Source organism: Lissotriton vulgaris, chromosome 5, assembly GCF_964263255.1.
Source record: "Lissotriton vulgaris chromosome 5, aLisVul1.2, whole genome shotgun sequence".
In the NCBI taxonomy this organism is placed as follows: Eukaryota; Metazoa; Chordata; class Amphibia; order Caudata; family Salamandridae; genus Lissotriton; species Lissotriton vulgaris.
The window spans coordinates 1,044,120,696-1,044,143,606 of NC_141693.1; the positions used below are offsets into that span (position 1 = coordinate 1,044,120,696).

The 22,911-nt window shown below is 44.2% G+C and overlaps 1 protein-coding gene across 1 annotated transcript in view; it reads left to right on the forward strand.

The window, feature by feature from the left end:
* PDZD7 (PDZ domain containing 7) overlaps positions 1 to 22,911 on the forward strand; it is a 721,728-nt gene that overhangs the window by 247,631 nt on the left and 451,186 nt on the right. Inside the window, exon 6 of the mRNA XM_086922676.1 lies at positions 17,515 to 17,662. Coding sequence (XP_086778802.1) covers positions 17,515 to 17,662 — 148 coding nt within the window. The remainder of the gene's footprint in view (positions 1 to 17,514; positions 17,663 to 22,911) is intronic.

A 22,911-nucleotide genomic window follows, 5' to 3' on the forward strand; every position in this document is an offset into this window, starting at 1 on the left:
GGGGGCGGATGAACAGGCTCACGGACAGCGGGAGGGGGGCGGATGAACAGGCTCACGGACAGCGGGAGGGGGGTGGACAGCGGGAGGGTTAACGGGCTCACGGACAGCAGGAGGGGGGCAGGCGGGCTCACGGACAGCGAGAGGGGGGACGGAGGAAGGCAGGACAGCAGCAAGCACTCACCAGAGGTCGGGGCAAATGACAAAATAAAAGGCGGCCAAAAAAAAAAAGTAAACGCCCACCGCCGCAATGACGTTGTCAAAGGGGCAGGATGAGAAAAATCGCCGGGAACGCCCACCAATCGCCTCGCTGAAAGACGGACGCCTCTCTCTTCCAATGGCTAGCCTCCATTTATGGAGCAAGCCAATGGAACAGAGAGGCAGGACTTTTGTCCATACTAGTAAACAAAAGTTTTCGCCTTGCGCGAAAGTCTGCTGCGCAGCTTTCGGCGAGGCGAAACCTAAAAAAGGACACGGACACTGCGAGAGCTTTGGGCACTCTCCATTGCAAGAACCAGTCCTTTTGTGGAACTAGAGGAAGAGGGCAGTCTTCCTATAGAGGAAATTTACAATACAGGTCTGCATACTCTTCAGGCCAGAGTCGACCCCAATATCAACAGCGCCAACAACAGTCTCAGCAGTCTTCTTATGGTAAGTCGTCCTTTCGTGGGAAAGGACAGCGAAAGAACAATGGACGTAGACAATGACCTGTTTCTTCAGCCAGTCCAGACTTCATTTCACTCATTATAAATTGGAGGAAAGATTTCCCACTTCTTAAAAAATTGGAAAAAGATTACCACGGACCGTTGGGTCCTTCAATAGTGCAATTCGGCCATTCTATGGAATTCATGCAAATCCCTCCCCAAACTCCTCCCCACCCAATGCATCACAAAAATCTACATCTGCTTCTGCAAGAGATCTCTATTATGCCCCAGAAAGGAGCAATAGAGAAGGTACCTCCATCTCAGAGGGGAAAGGGATTTTATTCTTGCTTCTTTTTGATCCAGAAAAAAGAGAAGAAGTGGAGACCGATTTTGGACCGCAGGTCTCAACAAATTCGTGAAGAAGCAGTCGTTTCGCATGGTGACGATCCAGGAGGTCCTACAACTACTGGAAGAGGAACGTCCCTAGACCTTCAGGACGCTTACTTCCATATTCCGATCCACAGGAATCACAAAAAATATTTAAGATTTGCAGTAGCAGGCAGACACTTTCAATTTCACGTCCTGCCCTTCGGGCTCAAGTCTAAACCTTGCATCTTCACAAAATGTCTTTCCCCAGTGGCGGCATGTCTCAGGCAGCGCCATCACCAAGTCTTTCCATATCTGAACGACTGACTGATCAAGGCTCCATCCTTAGAAGACGCGTCCAGGTCTTCCGACGCCTTTCTACGGCTTTTCGATTGTTTGGGTCTCACACTCAATCAGGAAAAATCAGTCCTGCAACCTTCTCAGTGCATCAATTTCCTAGGTGCAACCCTGGACACGCGATTGAAGAAAGCTTTCCCATCCCAAGAGAGGAAGAACAAGCTTCTGGCACTAGCTGTTCTAGTGGCTTCAAAGAAGGCCTTGAAGGTCCGCCTTTTCAAGTCCCTCCTGGGGATGATGTCATTGTGTATCCTCCTGATTCCTTACTGTAGTCTACTGATGCGACCTCTACAGGAGGCACTCTCGAAGCAGTGGGTCCAATGCACAGGGTCATTCGACGACCTCATAAAAGTGACTCCCCAGATAGTCAAAGCCCTGCAATGGTGGATGTCATCTCGGAACCTTTCTCAAGGCTTGACATTCCTACTTCCTGCTGATCCTCATATTATCACATCAGTCGCCTCCTTGGAAGAATGGGGAGCTTTTCTGCAAGAGCTGCGGATAAGCGGGAAAGGGTCTCCCTTGGAGAAAGGGCTTCATATCAATCTCCTCGAACTGCGGGCAGTCTTCCTGGCCCTTCAGGCTTTCCTTCCAAGAATCAAGAATTCCCTTGTGCTCGTCCGGACAGACAACACTACGACGATGCACTACCTCAACAAACAGGCAGGGACGCGCTCACTGACACTCTCTCACGAGTCGCAGAGAATCTGGAACTGGCTAATCACAAACAAGGTATCTCTTCGGGCGGAGTGCGTCCCAGACATGGACAATGTACTCGCCGACTCATTGAGCAGACAGAAGACAACATCTCATGAGTGGGAACTGGATCAGGAGATCCTCAACCAAATCTTCTCGCAATGGGGCACTCCACAGATCGACCTATTCGCCACAAGATCCAACGCCAAATGCCTACACTTCGCAAGTTGGCATCCCCAGTCAGGGTCTCTAGGAAATGCATTTTCGATCTCATGGTGCAACGTCTTTGCGTACGCCTTTCCGCCATTCCCGATGCTTTCCAGACTCCTCAGGAAATTAAAGGCGGATCCTTGTACTCTCATTTTAATAGCCCCAACTTGACCACGCCAACATTGGTTCACGGAACTCCACCGCCTATCTCTGGAGCCACCGATCCGCCTGAAACAGTGTCCATCTCTGCTCACGATGAGCAACCAGCAAGTCCAGCATCCGAATCTAGCATCTCTCAGGTTAGCCGCCTGGCTACTGAGTTCAGAGAGCATCAGAATTTTAATATTCCACCAGACTGTAGAGCCATCCTAGCTCGAGCACGAGCGGATAGCACCAATAAAACATACTCTTTGAAATGGAAGAGGTTTTGCATCTGGTGTAAAGATCGAGGAATACACCCTTTCTCTTCATCTCCGGAACAAGTTTTGCCTTATCTTCTCCACTTGGCAACATCAGGCCTTGCTCACTCCTCCATCAGGGTCCACTTGGCTGCAATATCCCGTTACAAGAGATCTTCAGCGGGTCCTTCTCTCTGGTCTCACAGACTGCTCAAACAATTTTTGAAAGGATTATACAGGACTTTCCCTCTGGTGAATAAGTTGCCACCTACCTGGCAACTTAATACAGTCCTTAATCAGCTCATGAAGCATCCCTTTGAGCCGGTGCAAAGGGCTGACCTGAAGTATCTCTCTTGGAAGACAGCTCTCCTACTTGCACTCACCTCACAAGGTGGGTGAGTGAGCTGCAAGCTTTCGTGATTCAGGATCCATTTCTGCAATTTAAACAAGACAGAGTGATTTTGCGGACAAATCCGAAGTTTATTCCAAAAGTCCCATCGGATTATCATCTCAATGAGCCTGTGGTTTTGCGTTCCTTCTTTCCAAATCCCAGTACTGCAGTGGAAAGGTCGTTGCATTCATTGGATCTCAAGCGCTGCTTAAAATGTTATATCGACAAAACAAAAGCTTTCAGGAAGTCAAATCAGCTATTTGTGGCTTACAGCACGCCCAGGAAAGGTCTTCCGCTCACTAAACAGAGCATTTCCCGCTAGATTTAGGCAGCTATTTCTTTTTGTCATGAACAAGCAGGACATCCCCTGCACTCTAAAGTATGCGATAATTCTACTAGGGCGATGTCCACCTCCATGGCACTTTTCGCAGGTGTGCCTGTCATTGACATTTGCAGAGCGGCAACATGGAAGTCGCCACATACCTTCACTAGGCATTACTGCCTGGACACGGAGCTTATGAAGGATGCTGCGGTGGTGAGGAAATATAAATTTTTATGGTCAGAAATGTTCCCTAATGTGTACCCCACCGTCTCCATGTACGAGCTTAAAGTACATGTAACTTCCCTTCTGTGCCAGCTATGAAGACGCAAATACATTTGCGTCCAACGTTAACATGTCCTCTTTCAGATCCACCATGAATGGGTCGGATATTCCGTTCCTAAGTGTGCCTTGCCAACGTCTTTTCATGGTGCACTTTTCACGTTTTCCCTGGCTCAGGCGAGTTAGGCCCTGATTTCTGTCATCGAGTCTTTTCCTGCTTTCTGCCTCTGAATGCTCCAGCCTGGATGAGCATCTGTATCCATGACCTTTGTCTTACTCCCTACGCGGCTAGAGGTACCAGGCTCAGCCTGTTCGCCTGCCAAAACGGTATTTTGCCTTCAAGTTATCTGCTCCGCTCCTCGAAAATACATTCCTGTCTAGTAGTTTAGGAAAACATCCTTCCAGCTGCAGAGCAAAGGGCCCGGCCTCACTGTCTCCATGCAAATACTTCATAGCTCCTGTTACCATGGTAGGCCCATGCCCCCCTCGCATCTCATGTAGACACGTAGACGCATATGCACGCACTAGCAGTCAGTATAGAATAGCCTTTGCCCGAGAGGCCTTTCCTTCCAGATAATACAGTTCCTTAAACACAAGATATTAGATACGATTTGGGATTAGGTTGTTCTGACACCCCAGACTTCTGTCTCCTCATGTAAGGCTAAATGTCAAGTCCCCTTCACCCTCCAGTTCCACGTCAATTACACGTCATGCTGCTGCGCGCGCATCTCTGCCATGTATTCCTGCTGACACTGCAGGATTCTCTTATGGATCCACCCACCTGTGACATCTCATAATGACGTTTCTAGTACATGCCCTCATGCACGCCTATTGTAACGCCTCTTTCATTACGTATGTGTATTCTTATCTCTCCTCTCAGCTGTTACGCCTCCTGTATCTGCCTTTACTGTAATGCATTGACTATATATATGATAACTTGTCAATAAAGTATTGTCTGTCCCTTCCCGAACCTTTGTGGTGACGGAATGCGATTTGCCTGGTTCGAACCATATAACCAATTCCTTTTTAAGGAATAAAACCCCTTTTAAAACCTCAAATACCACGGATTCTGCCTCTTATTTTTGACTGAGTTATTCTTATTGAACTTTACCGCATAAATTAAGTATAGGTAATTTATATTTACCACATAATTGGCGCCCGAACAGGGACCCCTCCCCCACCTTACGCGCCGGCGGTGCGTTGCAGGCCCGGTCCCCTGCCACAGCCGGACGGACAACTACGCGTACCCGCAGGATTTCCTGTATCTCCCTCAGGCCAACGGAGGTGACTGAGGCTGCGATCAACACCCAGACGAGGCGGTGAGGAGTGCGGAGGATCCCGACCAGAGCCTAGCTGAGAAAGCAAGATCCGAGGTATACGGAGGCCCACCAGGTTCCGAAGTTCCGAAGTATCTACGTCACGAGTCGAGTCCAGTCCAGTCCAGTGTCGAGTTTCCGAGGCCTTCTGTTCCGTGCTTCCCGGTGAGTACCGTTGCTGGGGACGCATCTAGACGTGCGCATTAATTTGTGCCGGTCAAGACGGGTTGGGTACACAGACCCGGTATGCACTGTTTTTAGCGGTGTATCTGTACTGTTTAGCAGTACATCCAGTATCATGCAGTTAGCTAGTTTTATTCTAATTATTGTTGTTCGTATTAAAAATGTTTTAATGTGGTTTTAAATGTCGTGGTATGAGTGATTGTTCGATCTTCATTACTGTGTTTATTGTATTAACTGTGTTCAAGTTCGCGTAAGTATCAAGTAGCAGGGTTCAAGATGCCGCTGTTCTCCAAACTAAGACAGATAAAAACCAGAAAAGGGGTACTCGAGGAAGCTGTTCCTATTCCACCTAGGGACACTCCAGGGTACTTCATGTACCACAAACATGGCCTAGATGCCGTATTATATCTCGATTTGTGGGTAGATTACACCAAAGATTTAACAGAGAATCAGAGATGGCCCGCTGCTGGGACATGGGATGCTGATTGCATCATGAGAGTAGAAGAAGCATTATGGAAAAAGAAAGCCAGACAGTCACAGAAGGATGCCATTGAATTATAGCGTAAGGAATCGCATAGACGCACAGAGAAAGCGCTCAGAAAAGAAGAGAAAAGTAGGGAGGAGTCTGACAAAGCCCGAGAAAACGTATTAGTTGAGGAAGGTATACGAGTAAAAGCAGAGCAAGTAGACAGACAACGAAACACTCTTATGAATGGTATGTATCCTCTTATGGCCGAGGGTTTACCTAAGGCCACCCCGGAAGTACCAAAAGATCTGCCACCTCCATTGCTTCCGACTAAATTACACCACAAGACCGCAAAGGACATTTTCCTTTCATCCTACTTAGACGATGTAGCTCCCGCATATACAAATCCACGTGTCCAGGCGCCACCCGCTGATGGCACTCCGCCCCGAAATGACCAACCACCTCCGCAACAACATACTCCACCTCCCGTTCCACACCTTCCGCCCGTTCCACCACTCCTTCCTGCACATATTCTCCCCCCTACCTTACACTCAACAAATCCTTTTGGACCTGGCACCTCAGGAGGTGCCACAGGAGGTTTTCAGACCCCACCACAAGCACATCGATTGACTTTTAGGGATTTAGCACACCAACGTACACCTCAAACAGCGAATTACGACATACTTAATGAGCCTCTTACAGACTGTAGATATGATCCAGTGCCCGGTAAAGGTGACGACAGAATGATGCTATCATCAGTACGTCTACGACGAGTTGCAAACTATTTAATGATATTACCAGGAATGATTGATCATCTAGACAAAATATATCACTTTGTCCAAACAGGGCAAGGTCCTGAAAGCATTGGCGAGGCCATGGCATACCAGAAAGTTGCCACTCAAAAACTGTTGTTACGTTTCTTCATAAACTGCTTGATAAGAAACAGAGATAGGCCTGGTGTAGACCAGGAAGAAATTAAAGCACTTAACAAATGGGGTCAGAATATAGCAGACGGAAAACATGATAAACAGAGTTGTATAGAAAATATGTACCGAAGGATCCGAAAAGCAGTAGAACAGATACATGAAAGAGAACAGCCTGAAAGAGAAAATGATGCAGATAAGACTGAATCCTCGGAGGAGGACGAACAACCAGGAACGACCACAGGACAATTACAATTACCAGCTAGAGAAATGATAGCTTATGTAGGTAAGGGAAGACCCTTTAATAATTCAATGCGTCCAGTACGTCCAGAAGGTAAGAGACTTTTTCAAGCTGCCATGTCAAATCCAAAGACGCCTGAACACTTATTTCAGGCTACTGATAAAATACTTCGAGAACGAATGGGGTACCATGTACTCGATTCTACGGATGAACAAGAATTAGCCAGGTCAGCAGTACAATGGGCTGACAGTTCTGATAAATATAGTGATGATGCGCTAGCACACACGTTTTTGAATCTTTCACCAGACGAACAGCGTTTAGCTGGTATGTACATGATACAACATCTCCTTATATTGTATAAAAGCCAGCACTCTGATCCAGGTCCCCTACCTGATATATTGATAGAGCTACTCATGAATAAATGGAGAGGCCTAGGTACCGATTTAATTAAAGAAATTCTAGAACAGAGACTCAAGTATAATACGTTCCTGAAACCACAATTTATGTCAGCTCCATCGCCCCAAGAAAGAAAAATGTATTACTTCGACAGACAGAATCCCTTACGAGAAGTACATCCAGTAAGAAAAGAAGATGACACACTAGAACGTGTGTATGTATATACACCCCTCACAAAAATAGAATTGCTAGAGATGAAGAAACTAGTACCCTGTCACGATAAAGACCCTGCAGGTTTTCACCGAGAAATTAAAGATATGCTACTCATGGGTGACTACACATATTCAGATATTATGAAAATGTTAAAAGTACTGTTGCCAGCCGGCATTTACGAGAAACTCAAAGAGAAAGAATGGGAGGTGGGAGATAAAAAGATTAATTGGACCGAGATAGAGGACGAAGAAAATGGTCGTACTCCAGGGGTAGGCCTTGGGGAAAAAGCTAAAGCATTACCAGGATAAATTGTGCAAGTTCTGCCAAGATTATTGACAACGAAAAAGGAAGACTGGGATGCAATCTCAGCCTGTAAACAGAAACACGATGAAGACACTAGTGACTATTATTCAAGATTCGAGAAATGTTTTATTATTAACAGTGGTCTGAAACCAAGTAGCGAGTCATACCCGCACCTTTTTGTAACCAAATTAGTCGAGAATTCCCTGCCCCAGGTTAAGAACCGTGTATATAAAGTCGAGAGTACATGGCAAGCTAATACCCTTCACAAATGTTACAAATGTTACAGTACCACCAGAATAGAATTAGAGAAGAACATGAACACGAACAAAGACGTATGAAAGACACGAAAATGAAAATGCTAGTTGCTCAGTCAGTTCCAGCTGACGGTCAGAAAAAGGGTACAACACAGTCCAATAATTCCGCAGGTCCTGTTAAAGGGACATGTAGCTACTGTAAGCAGCCAGGTCACTATATAAACAATTGTGCAGTTTTGAAACATAATATCTCTACGGGTAAAACCAAAGAGAGACCACGTCCACCCAGACAAGACCAGGTCCAACAACAAGTACCACAGAATATCCAGCCTATGCAAGCCTCACAACAGACAGTACAGACCGTAGCAGTGCCACAGTCACAGCCCATCACCGCAACACAAAACACGACACAACAGATGTACCAGTATGCGCAAAATGATTATCCTGATTATCAGCGTTACACATGAAACAGCCTAGAGAGGGAGGTTGGCTTGCCTCTTATTGAGGTTCCTGTAGATCAAGAGGGTCCTTATGTACATAGTCAAGTATTAGGGAAAGACAGAAAGTTTTTAATTGATACAGGGGCAAGCAGGACAACTATCAGTCACGACGAGGTTCCAGGGGCACCCCTCTCAGGCTCACAGAATGTTTCCCTTGGATTTTCAGGAAAGCCTATTATTAACGAAGTATCGCAACCACTTCCCCTTGCAGTTGGTCCTTTGACACGTACTACAGACTTGCTACTTACAAAATCATGCCCAGAAAACTTGCTAGGTATAAAGACACTGAAAGCTCTAGGAGCTGTAATATGTTGTTCTCCGGAAGGAGTACGACTATTTTTGCGCGACTTTAAAGGTCACTATGTATTGAGAGATATTGATCCCAGATTACAGAATGTCCCTGCACATTTATGGGCGCAAGGCCGAACTGATGTAGGTTGTATGCACATCACACCATACCGAGTTACACTCAAGCAAGAAGTGGTATTACCACGAATGCGACAATACAAGTTACCCCCAGATGCTGTAGTGGCTTTACTGCAAATCATTGACGAGCTCATTGCACAAGGAGTGGTTGTGGAAACCGACTCCAATGTATGTAATTCCCCTATCATTCCAATTCTTAAACGCACCGATCCCAATGCACCTCCAGTTTATCGATTAGTTATTGATTTGCGCGAATTGAATAAATGTATTGTACCACAGTACCCCGTGGTCCCAGATATCTCTTCATTGTTGACAGCTATTGATCCAGAAGCAGCGTTCTTTACTGTAATTGATCTGAAGAACGCTTTCTTTAGTGTTCCAATTGACCCGGAAAGCCAATACTTGTTCGGATTCTGTTTAAATGGACGAAGCTTCAAATTTGCACGCGCACTTCAAGGATTCACAGAAAGCCCCAGCATCTATAGCCAAGCACTGAAAAGACAACTTGACAGTATTCACATGCCTGATAACACTGCTCTGCTTCAGTATGTCGATGATCTGCTGATCACCGCCCGAAGCGAACCTGAATGTGAAAAAGCATCACTGACGGTTTTACATTTTCTGGCCGACAAGGGGCACAAGGTGTCCCCTTCGAAGCTGCAATTCTGTGTTCAGCAAGTTGTTTACCTTGGGCACTTGCTGTCCAAAGGGGGGAGACAGCACACCTGATCGTATCCAGTTAATTGTAAATATGTCATGACCCAAGACACAAAAGGAGGTACGGGCCTTCATAGGCCTCACTTCTTACTGCAGACAATGGATTCCTCAGTATGCATTTCTAGCAAAGCCACTCATTCAGTTGACAACCCAGGAGGCAGCGTCTTCGACTGTCCTTCCTTGGACTCAGGAACATACACAAGCTTTTGAAGACTTAAAGAAAGCCTTATGTCAAGCACCTGTTTTAGCAACACCATGTTACAGTAAGCCTTTTACACTTTTTGTCACAGAACGCGAAGGTACTGCCTTGTCAGTACTCACCCAGGAACAAGCAGGTTCACACAAACCGTGTGCTTACTTTTCTAGCACATTGGATCCAGTAGCCCAGGCTCTGCCTGCGTGCTTGAAATCAGTTGCAGCGACAGCTCTAGCAATCAGACAAAGTGATTCTATAGTGTTAGGACATCAGTTGACAGTACAAGTTCCACACTCCGTGGAAGTTCTTTTAAACCGAACACAGACCCAGCACTTGACTATAGCACGACTGACAGGTTATGAATTGACATTGTTTCAGCCACACGTAGAGATCAGACGCTGTAGTACATTAAATCCCGCCACACTTTTGCCGTTAAGTGGAACAGACCCATTGGCACATGATTGTATTGAAGTCATTACTATTACGACGAAGCCTAGACAAGACTTGACAGACACTCCATTACCAGATCCAGACCTGACACTTTATGTGGATGGTTCATGTATGAGAACAAGTACAGGAGAGTTAGTGGCCGCCTACGCAGTCACGACAGACACTGAAGTCATAGAAACAAATTGTATTGACACCCTGTCAGCTCAAGCAGCAGAGCTCATCGCTCTGACACAAGCCTGTATTCAAGCCAAGAACAAGAGAGTTAACATATACACAGATTCCCGTTATGCATTCGGAGTTGTGCACGACTTCGGTGTATTATGGCGAGAGAGAGGTTACTTAACTTCTCACGGTGCCAACATTCAACACGGTCCCCTCATTCAAGCTCTGTTAGATGCAATACATCTGCCCACTGCTATATCCATCATGAAGTGTAAGGCACATACAAAAGTCACTGATATCGTTTCCCAGGGTAACGACCTGGCAGACCGAACAGCCAAGCACACAGCTCAGACTCACGCAACTGACTTGACAAAGACAATAGTTCCGACACTGACACACTGCATGACAGTTAGGGATCCCGCCCATGATGTAATTGACATACAGACACATGCTACACCAGACGAAATCAAGAAATGGACTGAACTAGGAGGGATCCAAACAGATCAGGGATGGATGACGAAGGGAAAATCTACATGGTTTCTCCCCGACTCTATGGTTCAAGTCATCATTAACACAGTACACAGTCCTGCACATCTAGGAGAAAAAGCTATGCTAGACAGTATTCAAAATATCTGGTTCAATAAACACTTACGAGCAGCAGCCAAACAGAAAGTGCGTACTTGCATGATTTGTTGTCAGTTCAACCCAGGCAAAAGCATTCCTGTAGAGCAAGGTGGATTTCATCCTCCCGATCACCCTTTTGAAGTCCTCCAGATGGATTATATCCAGATGGAACGTTGTCGAGGATTCAAATATGTCCTCGTAGTTGTATGTGCACTCTCCCGATGGACAGAAGCATATCCAGTCCCAGATTACACTGCTCCGACCACTGCCAAGCAGCTGGTTCGTGAATTCTTCCCACGGTATGGTTTGCCCCGTATCGTATACTCAGATAACGGTCAGCCATTCTCATCCGAGCTTGTAAAACAAGTTACACTCCTGTTAGGCTATCAGTGGAAATTCCACTGTGTCCGACATCCTGAGGCAGCAGGTCTCGTGGAGCGTCATAATCAGACCTTGAAAATCCGACTTGCCAAAATCTGCAGAGAGAAAGGCGTTGACTGGATAGTAGCTTTGCCAGTTGCGCTCTTCTACATGAGAATGATAGCGCATTCTCGAACAGGGCTATCCCCGTATGAGGTGGTCTTCGGTAGGCCACCAAATATGTGGGGGACGCCTATACCTCGTAAAATAACTGATGTTGATTGTAATATGCTGACAGATTACCTTGCCTCCTTGATGTCTGCACTACAATCTTGTCGTTCACAGGTAGCTGCAGCCTTTCCCGACAACACCGAGGTGAAGCCCCATGAAGTGGTTCCTGGGGATTATGTTTTTATAAGAAACTTCGACCGACGGAGCCCGCTGGAGCCCCGCTGGCAAACGCCGAAATTGGTACTTTTGACGACGAGGACAGCAGTGAAGATTGAGGGCCGCAAGGGGTGGCTGCACTCGAGCCACATCAAGAAATTTCACGGACTGCCTTCTGATTTGAATTCTCAGCCCTGCCCTCCTCCACAGACTGACTCAAAACTCCCCCTGGTTGAGAAAACCGCTTCCCAGGAATATAAGCTGAAACTAAGGTCTAGCAAGTCAGACAGTTTAATTGTTTAAGTCCTCCCCTAGGTGAATCGGTTAAATTAGTCTCTGACATGTATCCCCTAGACCGAAATAGAGAAAGAGATAGACAGAAACAGCTCAAGAAACATGAATATTGTAAATCACTTCGTAGTCACTGTATAGTGACACTATTGATTATGTTTTTTCTAAGTCTTTTGATTATTGCTGCAAGTATACTGTTACACATATACTACCCTATTTTCAAGCGTGCACATTCCGCTTTCAACGTCACTGCCGAACATTCTTTTAGTGAATTACCCCCGCATGAATTATCTTACCGACTTGCGTTGCGCAACAACACCTTCATTAGTATGTTACATCACTCTCATCAGACCAGCAACGCTACAAATTGTTGGATATGTGGCCGACTCCCTCCCTACCAGAAATACAAGGGAGTTCTGCCCCTTTTTCCGTACCCGTTTACACATAATGGTTCCTGTGGTGCATGGTTTAGTTTGATTAATTCTTTAGATTCAAATACCGTAGTTTACCAGGGCAACTGGGTATGGGGAAACCTGAACACAGTTCTGCATAAAGTATGTTTCCCTGACAAGGAGGGACTTCCCAAAAGGACAGGGACTGATCTAGAAAATGAAGTATATGGATTAGGTAAGTTTACACTTAATCTCATGATTCTGAATGTTGAATCCGAATCCGAGCCAGTCTTGCCTGCTATGTCAGTATTACCAGTCAAAGGTGAATTATGTGTTAGAAACAATGGTTCAGTACACCTGGGTCATAGTAAATGTACTACTGTGATCGAATTCAGTGATAAGGGCAAGTCTGCGTTCAAAGCTTCACGACATTCCTACTTCATTTGTGGTCATACCGCATATATACGTTTACCTCTAGATTGGGATGGTACCTGTTACATTGCATTCCTTCTGCCACCTGTTTTCCTAGCTCCTCCTGATTATCATAGGAATACCCATCTAGTACACAATAGACCCCAGAGAGATCTCCCGATTGTCGACTATACTGAAACGGCATGGGAGCAATACACAGATTTCAATAAAGGTTTCTTTCCCTACTTAGGTGCTATCTTTAATAGTAAACTGATACGCAAGTTAACTAGAACCCTCGAAGCAGTAGTGAATGAGACTACTTCTGCCCTAGGCAACTTAACAGAGGAGCAGTCTGCGATGCGGATTGTTGTTCTTCAAAATCGTCTCGTCCTTGACGTCATCCTGGCCAATAGGGGCGGAGCCTGTAGAGTCATCGGATCGAGTTGCTGTGTTTTCATTCCAGAAAACGCGCCATCAGTATATAGAGCCATTACTCGTCTTCACAAAATTGCAAGTTTGATACACCAGAATCCAGGCACCTGGACTTGGTCCGGTTGGTTCTGGACCACGTTGTCAGCCTGGGGATGGAAGGTCCTATCCTTCCTGGGTATTGCCCTTCTCATAATATTCAGTTGTTGCTTATGTCTACATTGTGGGCCAGCGATTTGCGGCTTGTGCGCCACATCATGTATTCCTCATTCAAGTTCTCATTCAAAACGACATAAGAAGAAAGAAGAGCAAATGATACTACGTGAACAGATTGATAGATTTATGAGTATCGATATATCATGAAGGGTCCGTAGGGAACAAGGAGGGAATGAGGAAATATAAATTTTTATGGTCAGAAATGTTCCCTAATGTGTACCCCACCGTCTCCATGTACGAGCTTAAAGTACATGTAACTTCCCTTCTGTGCCAGCTATGAAGACGCAAATACATTTGCGTCCAACGTTAACATGTCCTCTTTCAGATCCACCATGAATGGGTCGGATATTCCGTTCCTAAGTGTGCCTTGCCAACGTCTTTTCATGGTGCACTTTTCACGTTTTCCCTGGCTCAGGCGAGTTAGGCCCTGATTTCTGTCATCGAGTCTTTTCCTGCTTTCTGCCTCTGAATGCTCGGGCCTGGATGAGCATCTGTATCCATGACCTTTGTCTTACTCCCTACGCGGCTAGCGGTACCAGGCTCAGCCTGTTCGCCTGCCAAAACGGTATTTTGCCTTCAAGTTATCTGCTCCGCTCCTCGAAAATACATTCCTGTCTAGTAGTTTAGGAAAACATCCTTCCAGCTGCAGAGCAAAGGGCCCGGCCTCACTGTCTCCATGCAAATACTTCATAGCTCCTGTTACCATGGTAGGCCCATGCCCCCCTCGCATCTCATGTAGACACGTAGACGCATATGCACGCACTAGCAGTCAGTATAGAATAGCCTTTGCCCGAGAGGCCTTTCCTTCCAGATAATACAGTTCCTTAAACACAAGATATTAGATACGATTTGGGATTAGGTTGTTCTGACACCCCAGACTTCTGTCTCCTCATGTAAGGCTAAATGTCAAGTCCCCTTCACCCTCCAGTTCCACGTCAATTACACGTCATGCTGCTGCGCGCGCATCTCTGCCATGTATTCCTGCTGACACTGCAGGATTCTCTTATGGATCCACCCACCTGTGACATCTCATAATGACGTTTCTAGTACATGCCCTCATGCACGCCAATTGTAACGCCTCTTTCATTACGTATGTGTATTCTTATCTCTCCTCTCAGCTGTTACGCCTCCTGTATCTGCCTTTACTGTAATGCATTGACTATATATATGATAACTTGTCAATAAAGTATTGTGTATCCCTTCCCGAACCTTTGTGGTGACGGAATGCGATTTGCCTGGTTCGAACCATATAACCAATTCCTTTTTAAGGAATAAAACCCCTTTTAAAACCTCAAATACCACGGATTCTGCCTCTTATTTTTGACTGAGTTATTCTTATTGAACTTTACCGCATAGATTAAGTATAGGTAATTTATATTTACCACAGTGGGACAAGCAGTGATTCGTCATCTATTTCACTAGAGGTGAGCCTTCTTTCATCCCTCTATCCTTCTCATCTACGCACATTTCTCTATTGTGTAATGTGATGGTATTTATTGTTTGCAACTATGTGCTCTTATTAGTCGCTTGATATGTTATTATCTAGGGACTTGCATATACTGTACCATCCAAAATGTGCTTTGTGCATTGCTTGCTACTCTGATTCAGTACGTGGTATTAAAATCACACAAGAACAATTACTACATACAATGAAAATAAAGAGTAAGATGAAAAGAAATTAACACATTGTTATTTAATCACAACGTGTAATTAAACTGCATATATCATTTTTTTGGCAACACAATTGCATATGTGCCCCGGGAATAGGAGGGGGGAATGGGGTGTTTTTGTGAGAGGGGAAGGATGTGCAGAATCGGTCATAGTGCAAGAAGTGACATCCGAGCATGAAAGACGCATGAAAACAACATCATTCTGGCTTCAGAACACTGAGCCAGTATACAGAAGTAGAGCAGCTAATGCTCTGCAAACTTACAGGACACCATGCTATTGGCGCTATAGTTAATAGTCTAAATGTTGGTTGCGCCAGCTGGTGTGGGGTTGTATCTGTCGATGTTTCAAATCCAATGCGAAAAGGTAGGTATACCTAAGACCTTAGGACGGGGTCTTCATCAGGACAAAGGGAATCAGGAGGGGCGAGTGATTCGGTGAAAATGAAGTGAAATAGGTCTAAGGTAATGGAATACAGATTAATTAAAACCGCGCTGAGTGGGAATGGAGAACGTGAAACAACTAGTAAGCAACAGAGTGAGATTATAATTCAGGCCAAGTCGGTGCAATTAATGGCAAACTCAGCTTGGTAGTGCGTGAACATTCACTCACGTGTAAATAGGCTCAAAGCGCCATCCACAACCTTGGTGTCAAATTCAGTCAGATGCCATCATGATCATCTCAATACTACAGAGGATATACAAACAAGGGCGAATGGAATGTAACTAAAACGATTAATACAAGAAAGAAAAATCGTAAGACCGGCAACGTCTGATGACGTGCGTCTCAGTCTACTCACATGCACAGGTGTTTCAATTTCATTGTATGTAGTAATTGTTCTTGTGTGATTTTGATACCAAGTACTGGGACCCCTCTTTCTATATACCATTTAGCACCCAGGTCCCAGTGCCTTTATTGGGTAAACCCCCCTTTTGTGTAACGTGCTACTCTGATTCAGGCATGTGAATCTATGAAAGACACCCATAATACTGAATAAGAAATGCGTTACTTACCTGTAACTGCAGTTATCCAGTATTGGTGTTTTTCATAGATTCACATGCAACCCTCCCGCCTCCCCAGGAAGGGCTCACCTAATTCTCTCAGTGATACGCCTACTTAGCTTTGTTCGTACAAAAATCTGAGGGACTGAGGCTCCTTCCAGGAGGGTTCTAGAGGGAGGTGACGGCTTATTGGCTCTTTTCTAGAGTTTGGTCCTTTTTACAAAAGGACATAGATATGTTACTAATGTGAGGCCTGTAGGCCTATTTCTGTATATGTCTATAGGACATTACTTTATTTATATACCGGGGACTCCCATTCCGATGACGGGGAATGATTCAGGCATGTGAATCTATGAAAGACACCAATACGGGATAACTGCAGTTACAGGTAAGTAACACATTTCTTAAATTTCAGAATGCCTACTCTCCCATTTAAGTGTTTAAATAGAAACAAATAGAAAACAGTTAGCCCTGTACTTTGTTTATTATATATGTCTGGTTAACTTACGGTATACCTTCAGATATAAATTGTCATCTCATTTAACACTTCTACTGGCAACCAACATTTAGGGGCCGATTAAGATGCGGCTCGTAAAGGCTCCGACTGTAGTTCGGAGACTTTACGACCGCATCATAACAGGCCACTCTGTTTTCTTTCCGACTGCCTTATTACGATGGAGGCGGTCAGAAAAGAAACCAACCAGTCATTCTGGCTGGCTTTCGACGGGCTCAGAGACCCGCCAGTCTGAAGCCGGGTACGAATCTCGAGGGCGGGCCTTTCCGCCCTTGAGATTATGATGACAGTTTCTGACATGTTTCCATGCTGGCATGTCCGACATGGAAACCATGTTGAAAAGCGTATTTGGAGACCCCTAGCAGGGCCCCCTTGAGTGCACGGCCTCCGGTTGGAAGCCGAGGGGGTACCTAGAGTGCCCCCCTGCTTATGCAACCTTGAGGTGCCTGCCACGGGGTACAGGGATGAACTGCACCTGCCATTTCACTATGGAAGTATGCATTACGGCCGGTTTACAGCCGTACTGCATGCTCCCATAGTGAAATATGGGATTGCGACTGAACAGTGTTCAGTCGCATCCTAATGGGGCAGTCAGGACCGCCAACCCAGTGTTGGTCGGTCCCATGACTGAGTTGGTGTCGGGCGGAAGTGATCCCACCTGACATCGTAATGACCCCCTAAGTTTACATGCACAAACTAATTCCCCAGGCATTGCATGCAGATTTAAGTTCTTTGCGTTCTCTCTTGTATCATATTATTTTAGTGCAATCTGTGGAGGTCAACTTTTACAATGTTTTTACTTGATATTGTTATAGAGTTGACCCAGGAGGGTTGGCAGAGGAGCATGGAATCAGAGTTGGAGATCAAGTCCTTGCAGCCAATGGAGTCAACTTTGAAGACATAAGCCATAGCAAGGCAGTGGAAGTGCTAAAGGGGCAGACGCATGTCATGCTGACAATCAAGGTACAGACCAATCCACTTTCATAGTTCTTTTCTATGTTTTACATGTAACAAAGGGTCTTGAACTCGAAGAAGCATCTGGTTGACACCACAGGGAGGGCTCACACAAGCTTTAATGAGAGAAGACAGAAAACGTGAGTAAAGAGACAGGCCACATATTCCAGATACATTATTACGTAACAGGAGGTTTGGCTGTAGGGTTAGCTGAAAGCTGTGGTTAATGAGGCAGTAGAAGCTTAAGTCAAGAACTAGACCACAAGCCCCTTTGTGTACTCTCTTCCGGGTTAGGAGAGGCAAATCCAGGGTAGTCTTGGCAGCGAGAGTATTTAAGCCCAGTATAAGGACGAAGAAGCTGCTTGGTAGCTTTCCTTTGTGTTGTATCACTTCCTGATCAGACTGGATTGCCATCATATTCCAGTTCCCTCACTTTTCTGGTTTTCTCTCATTTCCTGCTCCCTTGTGTTAATTGGATTTAGGCAGAGTTTCCATTGTTTGCTTCTTGTTCTGCCCATTCATCTACCATATGGATGTTCTGCTTTTCCTTGGCATCCTGGGATTCCACTCGTGTATCCAGGTTTGGGGCTCACTACAGCGCTTTCTATCTAGGAGTTTGGAAAGCAATGGTCAATGCTGATTTTAATGGTTTTCTTACTTCTCAGTATTGATTCGCAACAGCATTGTAGCTCTTCACTCAAGCTTGATACAAAGGCATTCTTTTCCCACCAAAATCATAATGGTAGCAGAAATTAAACTGTATGCTCCTTTACTCCTTATGGCAGCCTAGAAGTTATATCATATGTACTGTAACACTGATGAGTCCCCGCTGTATGCCAACAGGGAAATTCTAGATCATTCATAAAATTCAAAAGTGACAGTCCTTCTTGACTATAATATGTGTTTGTTTCACAGGCATTCAGGGTAGAAGGCCAAACTTCATAATGGTGCTGTTTTGGGTTGTTCACACGCCTTCTTGAGACCACTATTTTGTCGCAGTTAGTGACCCAGACAAAGATGCCATTTTAGTATGATTGCAAATTTGGGAGACTCATCTGCATTCCAGTAATTCAGTTTAGTGGCATCTACACCCAAACTGAGAATGCTTTTCTTAATGTCAGTTTATTTAATGTTGTTTATTTAATTATAATTATTTAATAGGGACTTCTATATAAGATGGCATTTTAATGATTTGTATAAAGAAGGAAGGGTATCACAAATGTTATCCTGAAATTCATACTAAAATGGAGTAAACATTTCATTAAAAAATCATTTCATATAAAGGATTGGGTGAATGGCAATTCGGTTATGCTTAATATGAATGCCCTGAAGAAGTTTACAGTGGGAAACGAAACATGTAGGCCTTGTCTTTGGCTGTAACTTTTGGATTTACGAAACCCTGTGACTGTCTTGAAAATCAATAAAAGATATGGAATAGTCGATACTTTGATTGGACTTTTATACATCTGTTGTTTGTTGGTGCACCACTATATATGTTTTCTTATATTGCCTGTATGGAAGCCCATTGAGCAGCAGGTGTTCATAGTGTATGCACATTATTTTTCGCTGTTCATTTAGGCTCGCTGCTCAGTACATGTCATTGTATATTGTATCATGCACAAGGTACTTAATGTGAAAAGCCCACTGTGCAGAACTTGGTCATACCTAACTGCCCTATGAGGAACTTGACATCTTCTAATGCCTCACACCTCTGCTCAAGCAAACCCAGAGGATTAAAACATGAAAGCAATTCTATATGATGCTTGTGCCCCTTCCTGGAATTATCTCTATCTAGCCTTAGGAAGTCAATAAAATTACCTACAATTTCAAAAAGACTTTAAAACCAACCTTTTCAGAGAAAGTGCACCATTAGCCACCCATCCCCCAACAATGAGACAAGACCCTCGTTCATTTAAGTACTCTAAGTCTCATCTAATTCACTCAAGGAGAAAGAATCCCTCAATCAGATGACCTAGCCGGAGCTCGTTGCTGAACTGGGCCATCCTCTGTTGTTATAATTCCTGGAGTTCAGGCTTTACCTACGTGGACTTTTCCTATCAACACATAGTACTCTAAATTGGCTTTAAGGTGACCTGTTAGTGCTACATAAAACTCCTGTAAATAAATGTAATGCCTAAATATTTAAAATAATGAATGAATTGACCCCAAAAATACCTGTGCTGTATAGAATGTTAGAAAACATATACCATTAAGAGGAGAACATTTTGATTTTATTTTATTAAATATTTAACTAGCTGCACCTGAATATTCTGAGATTAGATTCAGTGTACAAGGAGCAGATGCTGTAAGGTTCAGTTAAAGTAATGCTGTGTGTGTGCATGCTAACAATTTGAGTGTTGCAAATTGCAATACGTTGAAAATCATCCAGCGGCGGCTCTTATGGTGTGCCGCCTCCCCACCGGCAGCGAAAAAACATGAAAAAAACCGATAATAAAATGTGCTTATTATGGTTATTTTTCCTTTGGGGGTGGGCCATTGGGGCAACAGTGACGAGGGGGAGTGGTGGGCACTGTTATGAGTACACATGTTGGTTTGGCCGGCCATCTTAGGACGGCCAATCGACATGAGCACTGAGGTTGTCTCCAACCTGAGCTGCGTTGCCGGGTTGAAGACTGCAGACACAGGCTCCCAGTCTCTCTTGGAGCGCAACTCGAGGGTGCTCAGAACAATCCTGATGCTGCTCTCATGCATGAGACCAGCATCTGGATTGGCTGCAGGGGAGTCTGGGACCTTGTGCCTGTAGTGGGAGGAACAGAAGTGTGTGATGCAGTGTGCGGCAGGTACATTTTTTAAAATAGTTTTGTATTTTTTATTTTTATCCATCGCCTCTCCTATCCCACCCCTGTCAACCTCCACGACCGCCCGCCACTCTTCCCTGACACCAGCCGCTCCTGAATTCATCAGTAGATTTATAAAGTGATAGCTGCAATGCTAACATAACCTTTAATCTAAAAGAGAGACCAAACAGTGACATTAGTAAAAAATAAATACAAAACAAGCAAGATATAAACAATTGATTGAATTAATAAAATGAATAGAAAAATGTAATTTTTGGCATAACATTACATACAAAATGCCTGGTGCGCATAGGGGGTTGGCTGCAGGGTCTAGCCTGTGTTCAGCCATCCCACACCATACATAGCCTTCTAACATGCGCAGCGTGCGGTTGGTCTTGCAGGTCCAGGCCACACTCAGTGAGATTTACTGACTTTGGTAAAGTGTCACATCACCAAAATATTTAAAGTGAGCTAATTGGCTTTGTCAAAGGGTGAGCCCATCAATATATATAAAGCAGATCTATCATCTTTCTCCAAAAATCATCAATATTTTTTATCTAGTGTAGTTCAGCAATTCACACAATGCAATGTTTAGTTATATTGAATTTTATAATAATGTTTAATTACGTTTTAATTAAAAAAAAGTGTCTTTCTTTCAGCTTAGGTTTTATTATTACATTATTTGGGTGAAAAATGTTAAGATAAATAGTCAGACATATTTTTTTTAAATTGATAAAAGTAACATGTCTCTGTCTTTCTTTTGCATTGTTTGGCATAGAAAATGCAATCATAAAAATAACCACAAGAGAATCTTGCACTCCATCTGAAGAGCATAGAGCTCCAGCTAGGGGTGCTTTAAAAAAAGATTGTAAGCTCCCCATGGGTAATGGATTTATTGACCCAGGAGAGTACTGTATTTTCTCTTACTGTTGCTGGAGGGGCTGCACTTTCAGCAGCCCCCACAACATGAAGGAAATGATGGTGGTGCTAAAGCCCCTTCTTAGGGGTACCACCAGGAACAAAACAAATAACTAAGTAAAGCTCTTGTAGGTGCTCCCCTTTGCAAAAGCAGCGGACATTAAATTTAAATAAGCATATCATTTTATATTCACTTCTACCCACTGCCCTCTTTAAAAAAATTAATTCTATAGGATGTGTGGGGATCCGACTCTTCTCTGCCTTATTAACGTTTTATGAGCAGTGTGAGAGGCCCACTCCTGCCCTGCCCACCCTCTCTTTATGTTTTATGGGCAGCAGTGGGAGCCTACTCCTGCGCTGCCCAACCTCTCTCAATTTTTTGTATGGGGCGCCAACTCCGCACTGCTCAACTTTTTTTTTTCTTATAATGGGCATTTTGAGGCGCCCACTACCAAGCTGCCATAGAGGTCATAAGTGGAGCTTCATACCCCCGTCGGCCATGCAAGCTCCCCTGCCTTTTGTGTTGATAATAACTTTGGCCCGGTTTGACAAATCTTCATGAAACTTTCCAAAAAAGTTCTCCTTTTTGCCTAGGTTGCATTGCAAGTTTTGGGGTGATCGTTAAGCCGGGGATGAGAAATAAGGGGTCCCAAAATGCAAAATCCTCATGTATTTTCCAAAGACTTCTTTAAGAAGCGCTACCGCAAAAATTGCTGAAAGAAATTACACAAAATTTGGCAGGAAGCTAGATCTTGGTCCGCAGATTGTGCTTTTTATGATTTCGTGTAAACCTGTTTAGTAGTGTTTGAAAAATTAAGGTACAAAAATATTTGTATATCTGGGCAGTTGGCTCCACAAGAGTCTCGTAAGAGTCTCGCAGGATCGGCAATTCAAAAATAGAGCATTCTGATTGGCCCAGGGTGCTTTTTTCACCTTTTTTTCAGACTCACAGGAGTCAAACCAAAGGTTAAACTAATCTTATAGCCAAAAGCCGTGAATAGCGTAGGGTTGATGCCTGTGGAAGGTTGGCCACAGGCTCTGCAGCCAACCTCCCCGCCAACGGAAAGCATGCGATGGGGGTTAGCTTACGTATAGTAATAAAATATTACTTTAAAAAAAAATTGAAATTCACTCAACAATACAAAGGTTCAAGTAACAACATAGTTAGCTGTGATAAAAAAAATAATATATATATATATATATATATATATATATATATTTTATTTTTTTTAAACTTCGAAATTCACAAAACAAAAGTTAAACTAACGTTATAGTTAGATGACTATGTCCGTCACAACTTTAACATTTTGAACTAAAAAAATGCAGAGCTAACTATAACTTTCACCGCTGCCATGCACAGCTTAAGGAATCACATTTTATATCACTCATGACATGTTGTATGACCGCAGTGACATCACTGATGACATCTGATATCATCCATGCTTCTTTTATACACACTACTCTATAAACTAGAATGGATGCCTTTTTCACGTAAACAATTAACCACCGATTTATGGAAAACCCTCATTGTACACTGTGTTC